Consider the following 21425-nt stretch of genomic DNA (forward strand, 5'->3'; position numbering starts at 1 on the left):
CAGAAACAAATGACCTCACGGAGACACCACGCAGAGCATTTAAATACATTACAAGATAAATGTTGAGTAAATACGAGTGCAACCTCTTTTCCGTCTGTGCATCCTCTTTTCATCTGACACCTACAATTTCTTCTGAGGAGGCAGGAAAATTGTGTTGTTATTTTTTTTGTGCGTGAAGCGCTCCTCAGTTGTAAGTTATTAACAGGGAGCCCCAGAACAATGCAGCTGGAGCTCAAAAGAAATCTATCTCCCTCCTCTTCTTTTTCGCTTTCCTGCCTTTTTTTTTTTTCAATATCAAACACGGGCGGTTTCTATCACCATTTTCCAAAGTTCAGATGATTTCCTTATTATTTCAATAAGGGGCGGCGGAGGAGGGGGTGAGTCAAAGTGAATAATGATGACAGCTGTGATTCAGACTGACTGTGTGATCTTCCGCGCCGTTTGTTTGGGACTTGTAAGACGAGGAATTACAAGTGTCAAACAGCTGTGAATATGGCTGCTAAATATTTAAACGTGTTTTGCAGCTGAAAAGAGAGGGGTGAAGAAGAAGAAAAAAAGTATAGTTTTTTTTTTTCCTTCTTTAAAGCCAGGCTTAAGTGCGTATAAGCTGTGCCAGGCTTTGAAGGCTGGCGGCGGAAAAGGCGAAAAGGGGGCACCCGATCGAGGCCGATTACGCCGACGGAGGCGCTCGGAAAAGGGAGTCGACAGGTGAGGTAAATGCGAGGTGTCTCCTGACCCCGAGGCGAGATGGAAATTTACAAAAGTGTGGGAGGAAGACAGGCAAACTCGAGTACAACTAACAGGAAGAGAAAAAATATAACACAGGGTAACGCAGCATCTGGGCCTGTCGGGTTGCCGCTGTTGAATTATGAATCGCTTTGAAAAGGAGCACAACTCCAAAGATTGCGGGAGGGAAAGAAAATCCAACACTTAAGGTGGTATAATGCAGCATCTGCGAATGAAAAGTCATGCCTCTAAGTACGTGAACTGGGTTCGCCAAAATAAATAAAAACTAATTATTGACATTGTGATATTGTAATTAGGGGTAGGAACATCTAGGTACCTCACGATACGATTTGCGGTGCAAGGCTCACCATAACGATGATCTCACGATATGGCAATGGAACAATTATCGATACGTGGATCCGGAACGCATGCTACAATATTATACACTCACCTGCCATTTTATTAGGTACACCATGCTAGTAACGGGCTGGACCCCCTTTTGCCTTCAGAACTGCCTCAATTCTTCGTGGCATAGATTCAACAAGGTGCTGGAAGCATTCCTCAGAGACTTTGGTCCATATTCACATGATGGCATCACACTGTTGGTGCAGATTTGTCGGCTCCACATCCATGATGCGAATCTCCCGTTCGACCACATCCTAAAGATGCTCTATTGGATTGAGATCTGGTGACTGTGGAGGCCATTTGAGTACAGTGAACTCATTGTCATGTTCAAGAAACCAGTCTGAGATGATTCCAGCTTTATGACATGGCACATTATCCTGCTGAAAGTAGCCATCAGAAGTTGGGTACATTGTGGTCATAAAGGGATGGACATGGTCAGCAACAATACTCAGGTAGGCTGTGGCGTTCCAACGATGCTCAATTGGTACCAAGGGGCCCAAAAAGTGCCACGAAAATATTCCCCACACCATTACACCACCACCACCACCAGCCTGAACCGTTGATACAAGGCAGGATGGATCCATGCTTTCATGTTGTTGACACCATATTCTGACCCTACCATCCGAATGTCGCAGCAGAAATCGAGACTCATCAGACCAGGCAACGTTTTTCCAATCTTCTATTGTCCAATTTCGATGAACTTGTGCAAGTTGTAGCCTCAGTTTCCTGTTCTTAGCTGAAAGGAGTGGCACCCGGCGTGGTCTTCTGCTGCTGTAGCCCATCTGCCTCAAAGTTCGACGTACTGTGCGTTGAGAAATACTCTTCTGCCTACCTTGGTTGTAACGGGTGGTTATTTAGTCACAGTTGCCTTTCTATCAGCTCGAACCAGTCTGGCCATTCTCCTCTGACCTCTGGCATCTACAAGGCATTTCCGCCCACAGAACTGCCGCTCACTGGATATTTTTTCTTTTTCGGACCATTCTCTGTAAACCCTAGAGATGGTTGCGCGTGAAAATCCCAGTAGATCAGCAGTTTCTGAAATACTCAGACCAGCCCTTCTGGCACCAACAACCATGCCATTCTTGTACACTCACCGGCCACTTTATTAGGTACACCTGTCCAACTGCTCGTTAACACTTAATTTCTAATCAGCCAATCACATGGCGGCAACTCAGTGCATTTAGGCATGGTTTCAGACAATCTCCTGCAGTTCAAACCGAGCATCAGTATGGGGAAGAAAGGTGATCTGAGTGACTTTGAACGTGGCATGGTGGTTGGTGCCGGAAGGGCTGGTCTGAGTATTTCAGAAACTTCTGATCTACTGGGATTTTCACGCACAACCATCTCTAGGGTTTACAGAGAATGGTCTGAAAAAGAAAAAATTGTTCTGTGGGCGGAAATGCCTTGTTGATGCCAGAGGTCAGAGGAGAATGGCCAGACTGGTTCGAGCTGATAGAAAGGCAACAGTGACTCAAATAACCACCCGTTACAACCAAGGTAGGCAGAAGAGCATCTCTGAACGCACAGTACGTCGAACTTTGAGGCAGATGGGCTACAGCAGCAGAAGACCACGCCGGGTGCCACTCCTTTCAGCTAAGAATAGGAAACTGAGGCTACAATTTGCACAAGCTCATCGAAATTGGACAATAGAAGATTGGGAAAACGTTGCCTGGTCTGAAGAGTCTCAATTTCTACTGCAACATTCGGATGGTAGGGTCAGAATTTGGCGTCAACAACATGAAAGCATGGATCCATCCTGCCTTGTATCAACTGTTCAGGCTGGTGGTGGTGGTGTAATGGTGTGGGGAATATTTTCTTGGCACTCTTTGGGCCCCTTGGTACCAATTGAGCATCGTTGGAACGCCACAGCCTACCTGAGTATTGTTGCTGACCATGTCCATCCCTTTATGACCACAATGTACCCAACTTCTGATGGCTACTTTCAGCAGGATAATGCGCCAAGTCATAAAGCTGGAATCATCTCAGACTGGTTTCTTGAACATGACAATGAGTTCACTGTACTCAAATGGCCTCCAGTCACCAGATCTCAATCCAATAGAACATCTTTGGGATGTGGTGGAACGGGAGATTTGCATCATGGATGTGCAGCCGACAAATCTGCACCAACTGTGTGATGCCATCATGTCAATAAGGACCAAACTCTCTGAGGAATGCTTCCAGCACCTTGTTGAATCTATGCCACGAAGCATTGAGGCAGTTCTGAAGGCAAAAGGGGGTGTACCTAATAAAGTGGTCGGTGAGTGTAGTGTGCAATGATGCAGTCTCAATGTCAGGGGGAAAAATGTCAATGTCGTCCTATACAGTATATAATACAGTACAACATTCAGTACAGTATTATTGACAGTAAATCTGAGAAAATGCCCATTGATGAGATGTTTATATGCAAATATGTTTTATTAAAACTTGAGCTGCCACGATTAATCGATTAACTCGAGTAATTCGATTAGAAAGATTCGAATTAAATTTTGCTGCTTCAGGTATTCGATTAATTCGAGTGGGGTTTTAATGGTTTGTTTTGAAAGTTTTTTCATGTAGTTTTATTGATTTGGGTGGATATACTGCACTCTACTGGCAACAGCGAATATGACATAACTCCTTTCACATGGCTGAGTCCAGCTGCTCCCTGTTCAAACCAACTTAAGGCACGTTTTTTGTTTGGGATAATGTTCGTAATTTAATTTATAGGTATATTAAGCAGTTTTTTTTTTTTGTGGGAATACATGCTTGAACCATTTGTTAAGAGCACTGTAAAAAAAAAAAGTTAGCATTTAAGCTAGCAGACTTTTGCTACGTAAGTTAGCCAATTGTTCTTTGTTGTACTTACATCCTCTTTTTTTTTTTTTAATACCGTTTGAGGCTCAGCTCAGATATTTTCATTTTTTCATGTTCCTTATCCGATTGCTCGATTATTCGAACTAACTACTTCATCGATTAATCGACCACTAAAATAATCGATAACTGCAGCCCTAACTGAAACAAACTTTTGACCTTCATTTTACTACATTTAGCAAAATCGAATATCTTTAAACGTGCTGAAAATTGTCAACTTTGGAGTGTTTCTTTTTTGTTGTTTTTGATTAGTCTGAACAAGGCCACACTGAAACACAATTTAGATTACAAACCTTAATGGGAAACTTCCTGAGTTCACAGTTTATTCGTAATGCATTTTGAAAAGGAACAAATAATATGATCAAAAAATTTCATTTAGAGGAATAAAAATGAAAAAAATATCGCTTGACAAAGTTGCATTCTAATTGCTTGTCGCACTTTCCCAATTGACTGCTTTAAAAAGGCAAACTCTTCCAATTTCTTGCATTTAAAAGAATAGAAAAAGAATAGCTGGCCTTGTTGTGAATTCATTATCTTTGACTTGGCCTTTAAGCGCTTCAATCAGACCAAAGTGTGTCCAAATGAGCCGAATTTAATTTTCTGCGGAACAGACGAGGAGGGCAAATGGAAATTTCAGTGGAAGGGTAGGTGACGGAGAAAAAGCAATTTAAGTAGTCAGAGAAGCACTTACCTCTTCACGCAACTTTATCAACTGCATCACGAGAGCCGGGCAAAAAAGATGGAGGAGAGAGTGGCAGAGAGGGAGAGTGGAAAAGAAAATGAGAGGAAGCATTTCCAGGAAAAGCAAGCCATCACACAGTGGCGCGCGGAAATTAACCTTGACGATTTTTCTGTTTGCACACCGAGCGCTCGGAAATCAGCAGACAAACGCGCTAAACGCAGACGAGCGCCGACTTTTTTTTGAACAAACAAAGATCAAGTCGTCGCACTGTCACATTAAACAACAGCAAGGAAGTGGATCGCTCCGCCTGGCAGGATCAGCTAGCATTACCCGGGAAGTCACAGAAAATCATGTTGCCAGAGAAAAGTAAGCACTATACTAAGTATGCTCTTACATTATGTTCAAAAAGTGTCAAAACACGGACTTTACCGTTTCTCAGCTGTCATTTCGCTAAATTCTCCGGAATAAGGGTTTTGCGAATTCAAGTTTCATGGCACTGGAGAATTAGTCATACACGTATTTGATAAAAGACGTGCCGGAACTGAAATAAATCAAAAATGAATTTCATAGAGGAAATAGTGAAGCTTTGCATTTTCTAGAAATGTTTTCTCCACATGGGCGAAAATCCACAGAAATGTCACTGCTTACAATGTTGATTTTGACTCAAATAATTGAAAAAGTTAGCTTTCTGTCATCACAGGTTATTAAAATTTGTACAAATTCCAATTAATTTCTTGCAAGAATAAGTTTAAAAGTGCCATCACTCCATTGGTTGGGCTATTTCTGTACTTTCCGGACTATAAATCGCACTTTTTTACATAGTTTGGCTGGGCCTGCGACTTACACTCAGGTGCGACTTATATGTTGATACTTAAAGTCATGTGAAAAAATTAGGACACCCGATCGAAGCCTGTGTGTTTTCTAACATATTTGGTCATATGGATATTTAATATAAATTTTAAAACTCTTGAGAGATATACAATTAAAACAGAAAAAAAATATTTTTTTAATAACTTTCTGTAAAATGTCATTTTAAAAAATGCTCTTTCCGGTGAGGGATAAATTAGGACACCCCCATATCCAATCCCATTTACAATGGCTAAAATCACACACAGGTGTGTCACATCAGGTGCATATGATTAGAACATAATTATCCAGTGTTTTGAAGGAGGCTGGCCTTCTTTAAACCTCACATTTAGTTTGGTGTGCCCCTGACTGTTGAAGTGAGAGAAAACACCATGGTGAGATCAAAGGATCTGGGTGTGGGTGTGATCGGGGTGGGGTTAATTACAACAATTAAAACATATGGGAAGACAATCTAAAGGACCTATATAACTTAAGTCATTATATAACACAAATAAAGTTGCTTGAAAGTTGGTGGGGACAATTTGAGCATCCTGAAAAGTTGGTAGTGTTTTGTCCCTACCGTCCCTATGTAAACCTATGCCCTTGATGATAATGTATTCCTATGGGAAAATCCTGCTCAACATACGACCATTTCGACTTACAAACAAGGTCCTGGAAGGAATTAACTTCGTATGTAGAGGTACCACTGTACAGCTGAACTGAAGACTAAGACAACAAGGGTTAGGTTAGTTTCCTAATTTTAAACAATAAAACTGTCAAAATTCGGAAACATACAGGCTGTGTTCAGAATGTAGGCATATCTGATTCCAATGGAGTTTCTCTTAAATCTAATTTTTTAGGCCTGACTGTTCACACTATTGTTTAGCAAGTGTCCAAGTCAAGTCTGGGCCTGTTCAGACTGGGTCACATAACTTATATGACAGGTCATCACGGACAGTCAAATCCTATTTTAGCTGTTCAGACTGAGAAGCATCTTGTGCATATCGGATATGAAACTATCTCCCGTATGTAGTTCCAATCAGTCTCACCAAAATCAGATTTCTGTACTTTGTGACTGTTCAGACTAAAAAAGAGCCATCCACTTTCAATCTGGTTAGGCTAAAAAACAGATTTTAGCTGCTATTTTGAACAAGGCCTAAGGGCTCGAGCTAGTAAAGGGAGACCAGTTAAAGCTGTAATGTGAAGTAATTTCATAACATGCCAAATAGGGTCACAATTAAAGTAATTAAACATTGTCCAACAAATAAAGCATGAAAAAATAATTTATATGTTGTATATTTGACAAAATAACCGCGTTTCCGAAGTTCAAGCCTGAAAGGGGACGAACCCGGAAGTCATACGTCACACCGAGAACAGCGATGGCAGCGCTCCATACGGCTGCCATACAAAGCCCTTCAAACAATGATTCAAACAGCGATATAGGCAATAGATCGAGCGCAAGGGAGGAGATCCAAGTTTTTGAAGAGTTGGAGGAAGAAGAGGAGCTTGGAATTTTATGTTGGATCTAACATGTATTAGCCAGACGCTAATCAGGATGCAAACAATGTGCCTAGACTACCTGACATGGAATGGAGACAAGACCCATCGAGATTACGAGATTGGTAAGATATAGACTGTTATTATTTTCATGATTTGAAGATGCAGGCATTTGCACATAATTTTATGTTTTTGTCTATCTGATGACATTGTTTAAAAAAAATAATAATCAGACTGCATGTTCATTTTGGCAGATCCTGCAGCTCTCGTGCATATAAAATAATAATATAAAAACGTTGGGGGGTAAGAAGGAGATGAGTCTTTGATGGCTTTCTCCACTTTATTGTGGCAACAATAAGAAAACAAAATAATAGCGGACTGCCGCCACATTCGACCGCGAAGTTTTGCTTCTCGCTCATCTCCGCCTCGCCTCGTACTACCAGCTACTACTACTTCCTGGGGCTATCGGCAGGAAGTGGCGTCTAATAGCGTGAGGAAATGTAGTTTTTTCAACAAGCGAACAGATTACAAAGCACCACTTCAGTGTTGACCCGAGACTACATTTCCCATGATTCACTGCGGGACTTGAGCTATCTACGTTCACATTTGACAGCATTCTGCCGCGGTCCTCCTCGCCAGCTGTTTGCTCGCCATTCACGCTCGTTTGCATTTGATCGCTAGTCTGATACACTCCCGCTTTTTCGGTGAGGTCTTTTGTGTTTATTCGTTATTGGATCGTTTTTGTTCACCACTGTAAATAAGAGCACTGAAGCAAGAAGGGGTAAGTCGCCATTTCTGTTCAACCCGTTTTCTCCTGTTTTTTTTAGCGTAAGAAACTAGGTTAGTGGCTGTCTTTTCTTCGTTCTTTTTCATGATCAGGGTTTAGTTAGCGGTTGGGGTTCAAGTGTAGATTCCTTTTGTTTGCTGTTTTGGCCTGGGCTTACCCTGAAGCCGCGCTTCATCTACATTTTGTACATATTCATTGCGAGTTTGATTGTTGTGTAAATTTTGTGCCACTTGTGAAATTGTGTGGCTCGTTTTATGTTATGCCCTTCGCGAGCCGTCCTTGGGACGTAACACTAGCGAACGCAACAACAACTATGCCACGACTATTGCCACGAGTTGGCTTTCGGCTAACGTCGCTAGCTTCTACTGTACATTCCACAACAGTTGGCAGCTCTGCTTTGACAAAGTCATCAGTCATCTATCCAAAAATCACACTTACTTTTTTGCAAATCCTTGATCATAAGCAGACCGGTTAAGGAAGCAGGCATCTTCGATGTGTTTGCAGCAGAGAACACGACTCGGTGATGGCGTGAAATTCATTCGCTTCGTGCGAACGAAAGATGTCCATTTACGTGCCCTGCTATCCTTCGGCCACTCATACAACTATTCGTTTGAGTGAGAACACAACATCGCCACACACCGCCGTGGCATCTTACCGAGAAGCAATGCAACAAACAATACTGTTCTATGGCGGACTTCCCTCGCACTTCCCGGTGTGACGTAATTTCCGAAGATTTCCGAAGAAAATCATTTTCGTTGTCAAGGGCGTTGCTATGGGTGAAACAAAGAATCTGGAAGGGTTGCGTTAAAAAAAATAACGAAAATATGCTTATAAATGTTTAGCCATTGATATTATTCAAAAACATTACTGCTTTAAGTGCTCCCTCTTACGTGTTCCAGTTAAGAAGCCGTCAGTAACATTTTGAACAAACTGGAGATGTTAGAGAGAAGTGATCAATTGTATATCACAAACTGTTTTTCAGCAACGAAATCTCCCCAGTATCTGAAATGTGTGCATCTTCACAAATACAATAACATTCGTACAATCAGAAACATTGGCTTTGTTGATCAAACTCACAAAATTCAGTAAACATAAGTCCTATGCAGTTCGTGCGGTTCTCTGCATAAAAACTCACTTGAGCTAAACGAGGTAAACAAGTATTAATGTGTACCTCACTAAAGGGTCGCTAACAAGATGCTACTTAAATCCGCAGTGCAAGGTTGGCTTATTTAAAAGGGCAAAGTTTAAAACGACACTAAGGAGGGGGGCGATGTGGTCTGGGGAGATTATTGGAGAGTAGCAGATCCTACGATCGCTCAATGGCCTGCCAAACAAAACTTCTTCTTGGCTCGTTTGTGCCGCCTGACTGATTGCAAATCCTCACGGGAGGACTCGCACAAAAGCCTGGTTGAGATGTGGGTTTTTTTAGCTTGATTTTCCTTCGCCTACGGCGTCTTGAGCACGGCCAACGCCATCGCTCGCATTGTGGAACGCCGTGAATGTCGTAATTATGCCGTCTTCGTCTTGTGTTTTTGTGGTGCCAAGCAGCCGGCCAGCCAGCATTCAAAATTGCACTGCTGCAATTTTTCTGTTATGATAATCAGCAATTTTTTTTTTCAAACAAAAGATTTTTTTTCCCTCCCCCCCACCGCCACCTTCTACCCCAACGCGGAATTCGACACAAGTGGTAATGCGCTTCCTTTGTAGCTCGGGAAAAATCTGGTTGGTGCCGGCTCAAACCGGCGCAATCTCTCGTGGCCGAGCCTTCTGCTGCGACTGAAATCGAAACTATTCGGCGAGGCGTTTATGTGTGCGTGTGCGGGAGGAAAAAAAAGACGAGGAGGAGGGGAAAAAATGTGCCTAGCATGTGATAGTGCCAATTCCGTCTCTGCCGGCGTACAGATAACGAATAAATGTCCGACTCTATTAAATCGTCCTTTAGCTATTATCGCAACTTACGACGGTGGCCTATTTACTTAAGCTGGAAATCCTTTAGCCTCGTAACCGGCATATTTGTGAACGGTAATGATCGGATGGGGCGAGGGGCTACGCTACGCCGTCCTGACCCTCGTTTTACACATCGGCGGCAATTAAAATGACCCCACTTTGCCCCCCCATCCCGACTTCTGGTCTTCTCTATCTGCTATCGACGTTATCTTGTCGGATGAAGAAAATTTGAAAAAATAAATACTCAAGTTGTGAGTACTCAGGAATTATTGGAAATAGATTTTTTAAAGCAGAATGAGGTCGAGGAGGAGTCATAGAGTCCATAAATCATTGTTGTATTATAACTGTATACACTTAAGTTTTTTTATTATTATTGATCAGTGCAAAAAACAAAATACTATGATCAAAAAACAAAATACTATTTATTTTAAAGTCATTTGTGAGTTGTTTTTTTATGCAGACTTTGTCATTTCCTGAACATAAATGAAAACTTTATTTGAAAACAATATTTAAAAAAGCAAAATGAGTGTAAAAATAAAAATCAAGGCCACATATTCTATAAATTTGCTTATTATTACTGCATACAGGACATTGCATTGTGCATTTTTAATGATGTTTAGACTTTTTAATCATTGTTGTCAAAAAAAAAAAAACACATTCACACACACACATTAAACAATGTTAGTCCTTTCAAGAATATGCACTATTTTCTGGATTTTAAAAAAAAATATATTATTTCAATCTCACTCTCAACATTTTAAATATATTATTACATATATTAATTATTATTACGTACATTGGTTTAGTTTTCATTTTAAGTAACACTCACTTTTGTTGTGCCTGTCCAATGTTGCTGTATTTTATATATTAAATTAAAAATGCTAAAAAAAAATTAATAGTATAAACTTGTATTAATAAAAAAAAAGATTTTTATGTTGCTGTATTTTATATATTAAATTAAAAATGCTCTTTTTTTTTAATAGTATAAACCTATATTAATAAAAAAAAAAATTTTTTTTAAGATTTTTATTCGCATGTTAAGTTGTGAGCTTTTTTTTTTCCACACACAAAGAATTTGTTTGTAAACAAAAACTTCAATTGCATGTGGCATCTTAAAATATTATTTTTTACAATTATTCCACCAAGAATATTTTAATCCATTCAATTACACTATTATACACATGAAAAAACACTCAAAATACCAAAAACAAACCACGTTTGGGAGCTTTTTGACCATTTCCTGCAAATAAATGCTATTAATGACAATATTCCCAATTGTAGAAAAATCCAACAAATAATTAGGCTGTCATCGCTTAATTTTTTTCCATATCTGTACATAAAAAGCTATTTTTAGCAACGAGATCAATAGGACTCCAAATGAGACGGCGTGATTTCTCTTTTTTGTCTTTTTTGTCTCTTCTCTCCTTGATCGGCGGCCGTCAGCGTCTCAAACTTGACATCGGTGACAGCGGATCTCCTTCCCGACTTGCGCGCGTCACTTTTGTGTCTTGCTAATTTGCCGGGAAAATATGCATATCAATTACGTGTCCCGGTTCGCCACATATGTTTGGAAGATGGTGGGTCATCATTGAAATGGTAATAAGACGTTAGAAGGGGGGGGAAAAATACATATTTTACTTCTAAATATAATCCCATTTATTTTAGGCTAATGTGCTTTTGCATTTGGATTTGTCACAGTCTAGTAATTAGTCAAAAGATGGTCCTTATTTTAAAGTGTGTGCTTTTAAAAATTAATAAAAAACAGCTCTTTAAAAAGAAGCCAAGACCTATTCTACCACAAACAAAATTACTGTGAATTAATAGTTGGCATTTGCATGGAAATGATTCAAATTGAAGGGAAATACTGCAGGTTATTGGAAAGTTTTCTTTAATGACATCATTTAAATGACGATGAGAAAGTGTGTGGGAGATTTTTTTTTTTTTTTTTGGGTGCGTGTTTCACGAGCGAATAATTCAAAAGCTGTGTGTGACTTTCAAGCCTTGTTTGTTTCGTGGCTTTTCAGGATTTCCAGCATCCGGATCATTTGAAATGATTTTTTTTTTTTTTTTTTTAAATGTCTGAACAAGATTTCAAATGCAAAACTAGGCCATAATGATAATAAAAAACAGATTATTATTAATGGAGGTTTTTGCTCTTCATGATTCACAGGATTACACATCTGGAGTACACGATTGGGAAAAAAAAATTGCCTAATTCCTCTACCATGGAAACAAAACCCATTTCACACTTTAGTTCTTTTTAGTTATTTTATAAATTATATTTTACTTATATGTGGGAAAATTTGTTTCATGTTGAAAACTTACATTGAAGAAAAATACTGCATGATACTACTACTTCGCAGCTCAACTTTCACGCCCTCAGTGAATCGCAGATTTTTATAAAATATTATATTATTATTTAAGAGTTCTAAAAACATTTTTGTGCACTTTATTTACATCTACATTTGAATGTGAACTTACACACACACACACACATATACACGTATCATATGAGAGTGAGAATGAATATACAGTATGTAATATTTGTTATTTATACATTATTTCACGTATGTTATTTATATTAGTTATGTCTTTAACTATTCTTCAATGCTCTAATGACAATATATGAATTTATAGGGTTTTATATACAGCGGAAAAAACAGACGACTGAAAAAACAGTTTCTGCTCTTACACTCCTCTTTAAAAGAAACGGCTTTATTTTAAGCCAAAACAACAGTTGTGCTTGATAGAACTATACGTTTATATGCTGCCATAGCAGATTCATGGCGCATTAAGCCCCCGAACTATTTCTAATTTGTCCGTTTTACCCTGAAAACCCCTGTTTACAGACGTCAAGGTAAGTAGTTATATTTATTATTCAAAATGTCTGTCATATTTAGCTTAGAATTCCTAATTGATGTCTAATATTTTGTTTAAAAAAAAAATTAAAAAATTAAAAATTATTAACTCGCATATTTTAAACTTTTAAACAAATTACGCCACAATGAAAAAAATGGCGTCTGTAAAAAAGTCACGGATACCTACCTCATAACTATCGCTAAATTGTATTTTTTTGTTACTGTCGCATTTTCCCCGATATGTTAGATGATAAATAATCGATCCCAACAAAGAAAAATTGAAAGAAAAAAAAAACGTTTAAGGGGGTAAATATATGAAAAAGAACATCTCGACCACTCCTTGATGTCTGCGATTTCTGCATCGCGACCCTTGTTTCACCCATAAAATAAAATTTTAAAAATCCAGCTGTGGCCATTCACAGTTGTGTTTTGACACTCAGTGATTGGATCGAAACAAGTTAAGTACGCGATAATATCTCGTTAAAGTCATGGCGTCTGTAATTCTGCTCTCATGTGCTGCATATAGGGTTTTGTTGTTTAAAAAACTTTTTTTTTTAAATGCTTTCCTGTCCAAAATGTTTCTTCCCCCAGAAAATTGAGATTTTAAGCTTTCCAATGATGTATCACACATTCATATCGGACAATTTTGAAATTTGGCCAAATTGGGGGTCTCAGTCATCTCAGTGTTTTACGTCATACACTTATTGATATTAAATATATTGCTAAAAATATAGACAAGCCCGAAAAAGCAGTTTCTGCTCTTGCGCCCCTCCTTAAAATAAACTGTTTTTTAAGCCAAAAGAGCTGTTGTGTTTGATAGAACAAGATGTCTACATGCCGCCATAGCAGATTTATGGTGTATTAAGCCCCCGAACTATTTCTAATTTATCCGTTTTACCCTGGAGACCCTCGTTTACAGACACCGCATGTCTAATATTTAGTTTGAGAAAAAAAAAACCACTTTATAAAATCATTCACTCGCATAATTTAAATTACGTCACAATGAAAAAAATTGTGTCCGTAAATAGGTCACGGATATCTACCTCATAACTATTGCTTAAGTGTATTTTTTGTTACGGTCGCATTTTCCACGATATTTTAGATGATGAATAATTGATCCAAACAAAGAAAAATTGAAAAAAACATTTAAAAGGGTAAATATTTGAAAAAGAAAATGTCGACCACTCCTCGATGTCTGCGATTTCTGCATTACGACCCTTGTTATATTACCGTGTTTCACCCATAAAATCCCCCCAAATTATACACTCGCATATTTAAACTATTAAACAAATTATGTCACAATTAAAAAAATAGTGTCTGTAAATAGGTCACGGATATCTACCTTATAACTATCACTTAATTGTATTTTTTTTTTTGTTACTGTCGCAATTTCCCCGATATTTCAGATGATAAAAAAATCGATCCAAACAAAGAAAAATTTAAAAATAAAACGTTTAAAAGGGTAAATATTTGAAAAAGAAAATCTTGACCCTTGTTATATTACCGTGTTTCACCCATAAAATCCCCAAAAAGTCCGTTTGTGGCCATTTACAGCTGTGTTTTGACACTCGGTAAGACATGCTACACTGAGTTTTTGGATCGAAACAAGGTAGGTACGCGATACTATCTCGTTAAAATCACGGTGTCTTTAATTATGAAATGCCCTCCTGTTTAAAAATTTTCTTCCCCCAGAAAATCGAGATTTTAAGCTTTCCACTGATGTATCACACATGCATATAGGACAATTTTGAAATTTGACCAAATTGGAGCTTTCAGAGCTGAACTTCAAGTCACCCGAGTGTTTTCCGCCATATACAAAAATTAAAAAAGTACGTTGTACTTCGCGGTTTCTCACTAAACGCGGTCAGTTCTGGTCCCCATTAACAGCGATAATTGAAGGATCACTGTAAAATATGTATATAAAATTTGTATACTTTTAAAACACGCTAAAAATAGTAACATGCTATGTTTAGCACAGTTTTGGGTGATTTCTTCTCAGGTTTTTTTTGTACGTTCATCAGCTCTGTATGTTCCAAAATGCATCTTACATATTTTAACTGAATTATGAAAAACACAAAGCAGACAAGTCCTATTTTGCGCTTGCATTAAAAAACGGTGAGAATAAATGAAAATTATTGACATTGTAGAAAACGACGAAACATATTTTAACTAAATACGAGTACAAAGAGGAGAAAATGAGCAGTATTTTTCCACTTTTGACACACTTTTTGTGTTGTTTTGTTAGCAGATGTGCAAAGAAGCCGATTTCATCGTTTTGTGCGCGAGGGTCCTTTACGAGGCGACGCCCAGCTGCGGTTTGGTATTGAAAACTGCTTTGCATTGTGTATACGTGCGTGCATGTGTGGGTGCTCACAATCTGGCCGGTCCCATGCCCCGCATCGGCCCAGCTTTGCATTAAACAGTGTTGCTTCTGCATGACTTGGTGACAATACGCCGCCGTCCTCAGATCTGGGGAGCCTAAACCGACCGCCCCCACCCGACGGACCCCCCCGGGGCCCGAAGTCGGCCTCCCGCACCGGTGGCCGAGTCGGGCCGGGGCTGATTAGCGCCTCACCTGGTTCTCCGAGGAGCCGACGTCATCCCCCAGGAGGTCGTTGCGCACCTCGTCACTGTAGGCGATACGTGACCTTTTCTGAAAAGACGAAGAGGGGGGAAAAAAGAGGGAGGGGTGAAAAAATGGGAAAACAAGTGGAGAAATATGGTTTCGTGTTTATGTTGAAAAGAAGAAAAAGAAAACATAAGAGGCATTCCTAAAGCACGGGAGCCCCCTAATGGAAATGGGTGACAAACAGGAGTCATAAGCAAAAAATAACATTTAGACTCATTATGGCTGCCTTTGACAACGATACACGTCCATTTTAGTGATGCATGATAATACGTTTCGACCGATACCGATAACCGATAATTTCCTCCTCATTCTAACCGATAACCTATGATGTCAAGCCGATAATTCTATTAAAAGATTTATGTAAAATTTTAAAGTATACACAAAAGAAAATATTACTGTGCAAAAATATAATTTATTGCTCTTTTTTTAAACATAAAATATGAACAAGTCGTCAATTCAAACATCTAAATAATGACCAATTGTCTGACATTGTGTAATGGTAAACCTTTGGCAACAATTACTTACAGAGTAAATACCTAAGTTGCACAAAAATGCCTTTAAAAGTAAGCCATTCCTAACATATATAACATTAATACACTGCAAAACACACCTCCTTAAAACTAGTCAGTTTTAAGTGTAAATCTATTGGCAATAAGTGAAATTATCTGCCATCGCTTCAAGTGTATTTCTCTCAGATTTCTTGGAAGAAAAATAGCTAGCTGAAAATAATCTTAACAGCCTTGTTTTAAGCAATACATTATTATACTTCATCAACAAAAAAAAACTTGGAAGAAGGAAAGATTTTGAATAATATTTGTGGCTACAGAATATTGATTTAAGAATTTGATTATCTACTGTGACTGTAATTGAGAAGGAAATAAGTTAAATAATTTAAAAAGTGATCGCTAATGTTATATGCTTTGTTGCACACTGAAAATGATTAACTCAAAAGAGCGAGATGTCATGTACCCATTCTGCAGCGCTTTGTTTACATTTGCGGCTTTCACGACATTTGCTTTACAGCAGCTAAACTGCTACACGCCACGGCAGTACTATTTGGACGGAGTTGGAGCTCGCATCCGTGTTGTTTTGTGCCTGAGTTTTGTTAAGCCGAAAATAAAGGCAGCATTACAAAGTCATCTGACCGCTCGTTATTTTACATACTGAATGCATTATTGACTGGCTGACTTCGTTTTCTCCATGTTTAAATTATCATCTAACCACTGTGCCGTCATGATAAGCTTGCTTACTGGACATCACTTTTTTATGAAGAATGGTGGTCGTATAAACTGCATTATTTTTTTTTATCCTTTGGTTCTCGGGTCATTTAGGTAAAAAAAAAAAAAAACGTGTCTTATGTCGGCAGCGGCGGCAGCTACGTTCGTACTGGATAATCCGCCCGCCCCGGCCGGTTCGCCGCAGCGAATTCGGGTCCTGGCTCTGCTCGCACGCCGTGGGGGAGATCCCGAGGCTGGGGAACCGGGCTCGGCCTGCCGGACTGGCCAGAGCGGCGGGCTCCGTCGGAAGACGGCTTCTTGCCGACTATCGGTCTCCAGTCGTGCCGGTGTTTAGCCTTAGATGCGAATTTACCACCCGCCTTGGGCTGCATTCCCAAACAGCCCGACTCTGTATCGTCACAAGCCCTGTAGTTTAACTTAGTTAGTGTTTACAATACCTTTAGCATTCCCGCTAGCAGCAGCCTCGTATTCGTTCCAAAAGTCTTTGTGATGCAGTTTTAAATGGCTGCTGGATTAGTGGCTTTGAATGAGGACGCTTTCTTTCTGCCTCGTGGAACTTCTACGGTACATGTTTTGCAGATGGCGAGAGCGTCATTTTTTCGTAACAGCAGCCATAATATTCAACTACTTCTTGTCGTGTAACTCCGCCTCCTCAACCCCTCCTCCCTCAGGGGCTTCAGAGAGGGGAGGGTTTGAGGAGGCGGCGTGCTGAATTCTTCGGTTGCGCACATTTGGAGGCTAAATCAAGTATATAATTATCGGATTGCATTATCGGTTGAATTTTTTTATTATCTGGATTATCTGTGTGACGTCATAATTGCCATTATCGGTCGATAATTATCGGTGACCGATATTATCATGTATCTTTTGTCCATTTCATTTGAACCGGGAGCGAATGATCGCTGCTAGCTCTCCCAGTTCTAATGGGTTGGACGTCTGAGTTTGTCTAGAAAATTTGAAATTTCTAGTAGGGGCGTGAAAAAATATCGAAATGGTGATATATCGTTATACTTTGTATCCCAAAAGGTTATCGATATGCTCCTGTCATGAATCAAGATATCGTTTTTAAGAAAGGTGTCAATGCTTAAAAAAAATAAAAAATAAAAAGGAACAAACAAGTTGCTACCAAAATCTTCCTCCATAATAGTGTCTCAATTAACACTAAGGCTGCATTGATGGTGCTTGACGCCCAATCCATGTAGACTAGGAACATTCGTTCATTCGAAACCAGAGCATTCACAGTCATTCTGTGATTTTTATTACAGGTCACTTGGTGTTCATTTCAGGGCATTTACAGGTCATTTCCTGTTGAGTTTGAGTCACTGCCTATTCATTTGGGTGATTCCCAGGTCACTTCCTGTTCTGTAACTCAAAATAAACAGGAAGTGACCCATAAAATACCCCAAAATGAACAGGAAGTAACTGAAAATCAACAGGTAAATGACCTTAAATGGCCCCAAATTACCTCATTGCCTGACATTGGCTGCCACTGACGGTAGGGCTGGGTGATATGGCCTTAAGTACGTATCACGATAAATTGAGCAGATTTACCTCAATAACGATAAATGACGATAAATTCGCCCAAGCGGACTGTTATATAATTTGAATCAATGCATGGAATACAAATTAACAGTTTCTCGTTACATTTATTTACCAGCTTTCAATTTAACAATTGCATATGCAGTCTAAACATTAAGTATTAAAAAACATGTACTGTGAACATTTAGAACAGCTTGTATGACTTGAAAAATGTACAACATTATAAAAATCAATATGGCAACTGTGCAAACAAACTGTCTCCAGATGTCTGCTTTCAATGTGTTAGGTGGATCAATAATCTTTCTCGCTCCCTCTTTCTCTGCTTCAGCCATTGTTATGTTATGTCCTATCTCTTAGAGGTTAGATCTTGTGCCCGAACCCGATTAACATTTTGGGCCCCGACCCGACCCGAAAATGTTAAGCATTCACGTTCGGGTCGGGTCGGGTCGGGCCGCCGCGCCGGACTAATAAATTATAAAAAAGAAAAAAAAAAAAAAGGGATAAAACCGAGAGCAGGCTCTCTGTATTGTGCATTTGCTTGTGCATGCACATGAACGCCGTGGACCGCATGTTTTTTTTAAAAAAACTTTCCCAGCCTTATTTCGTTGTGTAAATGCTTTTGTAATGATCATAAAAATATGTAGACTATTTAAACATTAAGAAAAGTTGCGTTTTTTTCTGCCAACTGAGAATTCGTTACGAAACACACTTTTATTTATGCACACAAATGTGATCCTTTTGAATCCTCTCCTCTGTGTGTCTGCAAAACCGCTTTTTTTTTTTTTTTTTTTTTTTAAGTTTTCCTGGCGTTATTTGGTTGTGTAAATGCTTTTATAATGATCATAAAAATATGTAGACTATTTAAACATTAAGAAAACTTGCGTTTTTTTTTTTTTTTTTTGTGCCAACTGAGAATTCGTTACGAAGGACACTTTTATTTATGCACACAATGGCAACAGAAAGGTGATCCAATGTCAGTAGAGTTTGCTCCTGAGTCATAAGCCGACAGTCCAGCCAGACCCAACGCTGCCACCAGAGGGCAGTGTATCCTCCATCATTACACAAAATAGAATACTTTTGGACTTTTTGGATAGTTGTTTTTGGGGTACTAAAAGGGCCGATTCCGACTTGCACGGAAATTCGGTTTACGTGGCCAGCATTGGAACGGAACTCGTTTGTAACCAAGGTACTAGCTGTATTGATTTTTGTAAAAATTCAATGTTCTTATGTGTGAGGAATGCATTTCTTATGTCGTATATGATATATACCAGAGTTGTCCAATATTGTGTTGGAATGTTCAGAACATAACTGAATTGTGGTTATTCCATTAGTGAAAATTATAAATTTATTTGATATTACTAGTATGCTTAATTTTGGTGGGAGTGTAAATAACCGTAGCCTAATTTTTCTGTCTATTTGATGTCTTTTATTTTGTAATTCGCCATTACTTCCGGTTACGCTTTTACTTTGGTGTATTTCCTGTTTCAAGTGTTTTGCAATGTTGGTAGCTTAAAGGCGAGTAAATAGAAGTGACGGCAAATGTGTTTTGATCTCGTGTAGCGGCCCTGCTGGAAGAAGCAAACCTCTTACGGTGATGTTAGGTCTAAACTTAATACTTGAACTAAGAAAACAACAAAAGACCTAGGAAGGGACAGAGGAAGAATCAGACTTGAGACGAAGATAAAGTTTTTACGCTGACGGCCGTCAGGAGAAAGGTTGATGCGGAGCGAGTGGCTCACAACAAGCTTATCTTCCCTCCCCCTGAGGAGCGCAGCCTTTTATTGCACACACGTGAGTTTCGTTTAGCTGCTAAGGTATTCTTTACTGAGAACAGAAACCAGAATGAAACATTATGGTAACGTTTACTGAAAACAGAAACCTTACTCTTTTCATTGTGTAAACACTAAAGCACAGGCGAAAAAACTGTTACATGAGAAAACATAATCATAACACCTAGTTTTAAACACACATAATTGCTTTAATTATTGTAAATACTGTTATTGTGCAAAAGCATTAAAGCACATCTCACAGGTGAACCTGTTGATCGTATTATTTTCTTATGGTTAAAAGGAACATTTGCAAAGTTTGATAATAAAAAACACCAAATCATCAGTCAGGTCTCACCCTTATTCGGAGCGGGTCCGCTACAGTAAGCCGATAATATCTGCTGATAAAAACATTTCAAAATGATATCGGATAATATCGACATCGGTTTTTCATTATCAGTTCATATGGGAGTGCCTTATTGGCACTTTGCACTTGATCCAAAAAACAATGTTTGCACTATTTTGATTTGAACAACAAATATAGAGGTGCAATATAAGCACACTTTCCAAAAATTAAGTTGCTTATTTTTCACAGAATGTTTATTTGTAAAATCTCCAAGTTGTTACATTTATCATTATTAAAGCATCCATTAGGGCATCAAAATACAATTAACCATAATGTATATCGGTATCGGTTTGATATCGGTATCAGATTTTGGAGCTGGACAACATCGGGTTATATGTTAAAAGTCATCATCAGACAACGCTAATATATACTTTAGCATTATTATGTATAAATGGAACAAACAGTGTTAACCTATATATTTGGCACAGAATTAGTTAATATATAAACAGTACGGGGCAAAAAGGAGCAAATATGTAAATATATAAAAATATATACGGTACTTAATATTAAATTTTAAAACGGAATTTAAAAAAAAATTAAATATGCAGGCCTTGTTTTTTGTTTTTCTTTAAAATTAAGATAAATATATCTGTCATCTATATTGACACTAGGGAAAAGGTAAATGGTAAATGGTGTAATACCTATAAGTGTGAATAATACATATTGAAGGAAAAGTGTGACACTTTGACACATAAACAGGAAAAAAAAAAAGTTGTGCCTAAGTGGTCCTTGTGTGGTGGTAGGGGGAGTGTGGGGTTGATCTACTGCTAGCAGGGTAAACTTGTGCCACAGGGGTAGCGCCCACATGAATAATAACATATCTTGTGAGCATGCCGAGTCAGTGGGACAACGGGGAGTATTATGAGGAAGTAGCACTTGTCAGCACTAAATCTTTTCTTGGGAGGGGGGCACTGGAGGTAGGTGATCTGTTTTTAGGAGTGGGGGTGCTGTCACTGCTGTCATCCCAGTGCACTGGCAGCCTCTGTGATAACACCAATGCAGGGACTCAGACAGGGAATAATTCATCAGCCAATGGCGAGGGGTTTCCTTGCTCTCTGTGCAGACACAGTCTTGACAATAAGAGGGAATGCCATGTCCAAAATGTGTGTGGAGAGTTTGGGGAGGGGGGGGGCAGCACAAAATAAGACACACACTTCACACACGGCTGGAGGAGTGGGCTGCAGACGTAGCGCTTGTTTACAGACGCCCGGCCCGTGAAAAACAACGTGTCGGCGTGCCCTCTTAAACT

The 21425-nt window shown here is 39.0% G+C and overlaps 1 protein-coding gene across 4 annotated transcripts in view; it reads right to left on the reverse strand.

Annotated features, from left to right (window-relative positions):
• Positions 1 to 21425, reverse strand: part of vti1a (vesicle transport through interaction with t-SNAREs 1A) — a 298788-nt gene that overhangs the window by 217127 nt on the left and 60236 nt on the right. For 2 of the 4 annotated variants that reach the window (XM_057827004.1, XM_057827006.1), the window contains exons 4-5: positions 15174 to 15251; positions 4673 to 4693 (exon numbers count right to left, since the gene is read on the reverse strand). In XM_057827004.1, the coding sequence (XP_057682987.1) occupies positions 4673 to 4693; positions 15174 to 15251 (99 nt within the window). The remainder of the gene's footprint in view (positions 1 to 4672; positions 4694 to 15173; positions 15252 to 21425) is intronic. The other 2 variants (XM_057827005.1, XM_057827007.1) reach the window with 1 other exon arrangement.

Source organism: Corythoichthys intestinalis, chromosome 21 (assembly GCF_030265065.1).
Source record: "Corythoichthys intestinalis isolate RoL2023-P3 chromosome 21, ASM3026506v1, whole genome shotgun sequence".
NCBI classification, from domain to species: Eukaryota; Metazoa; Chordata; class Actinopteri; order Syngnathiformes; family Syngnathidae; genus Corythoichthys; species Corythoichthys intestinalis.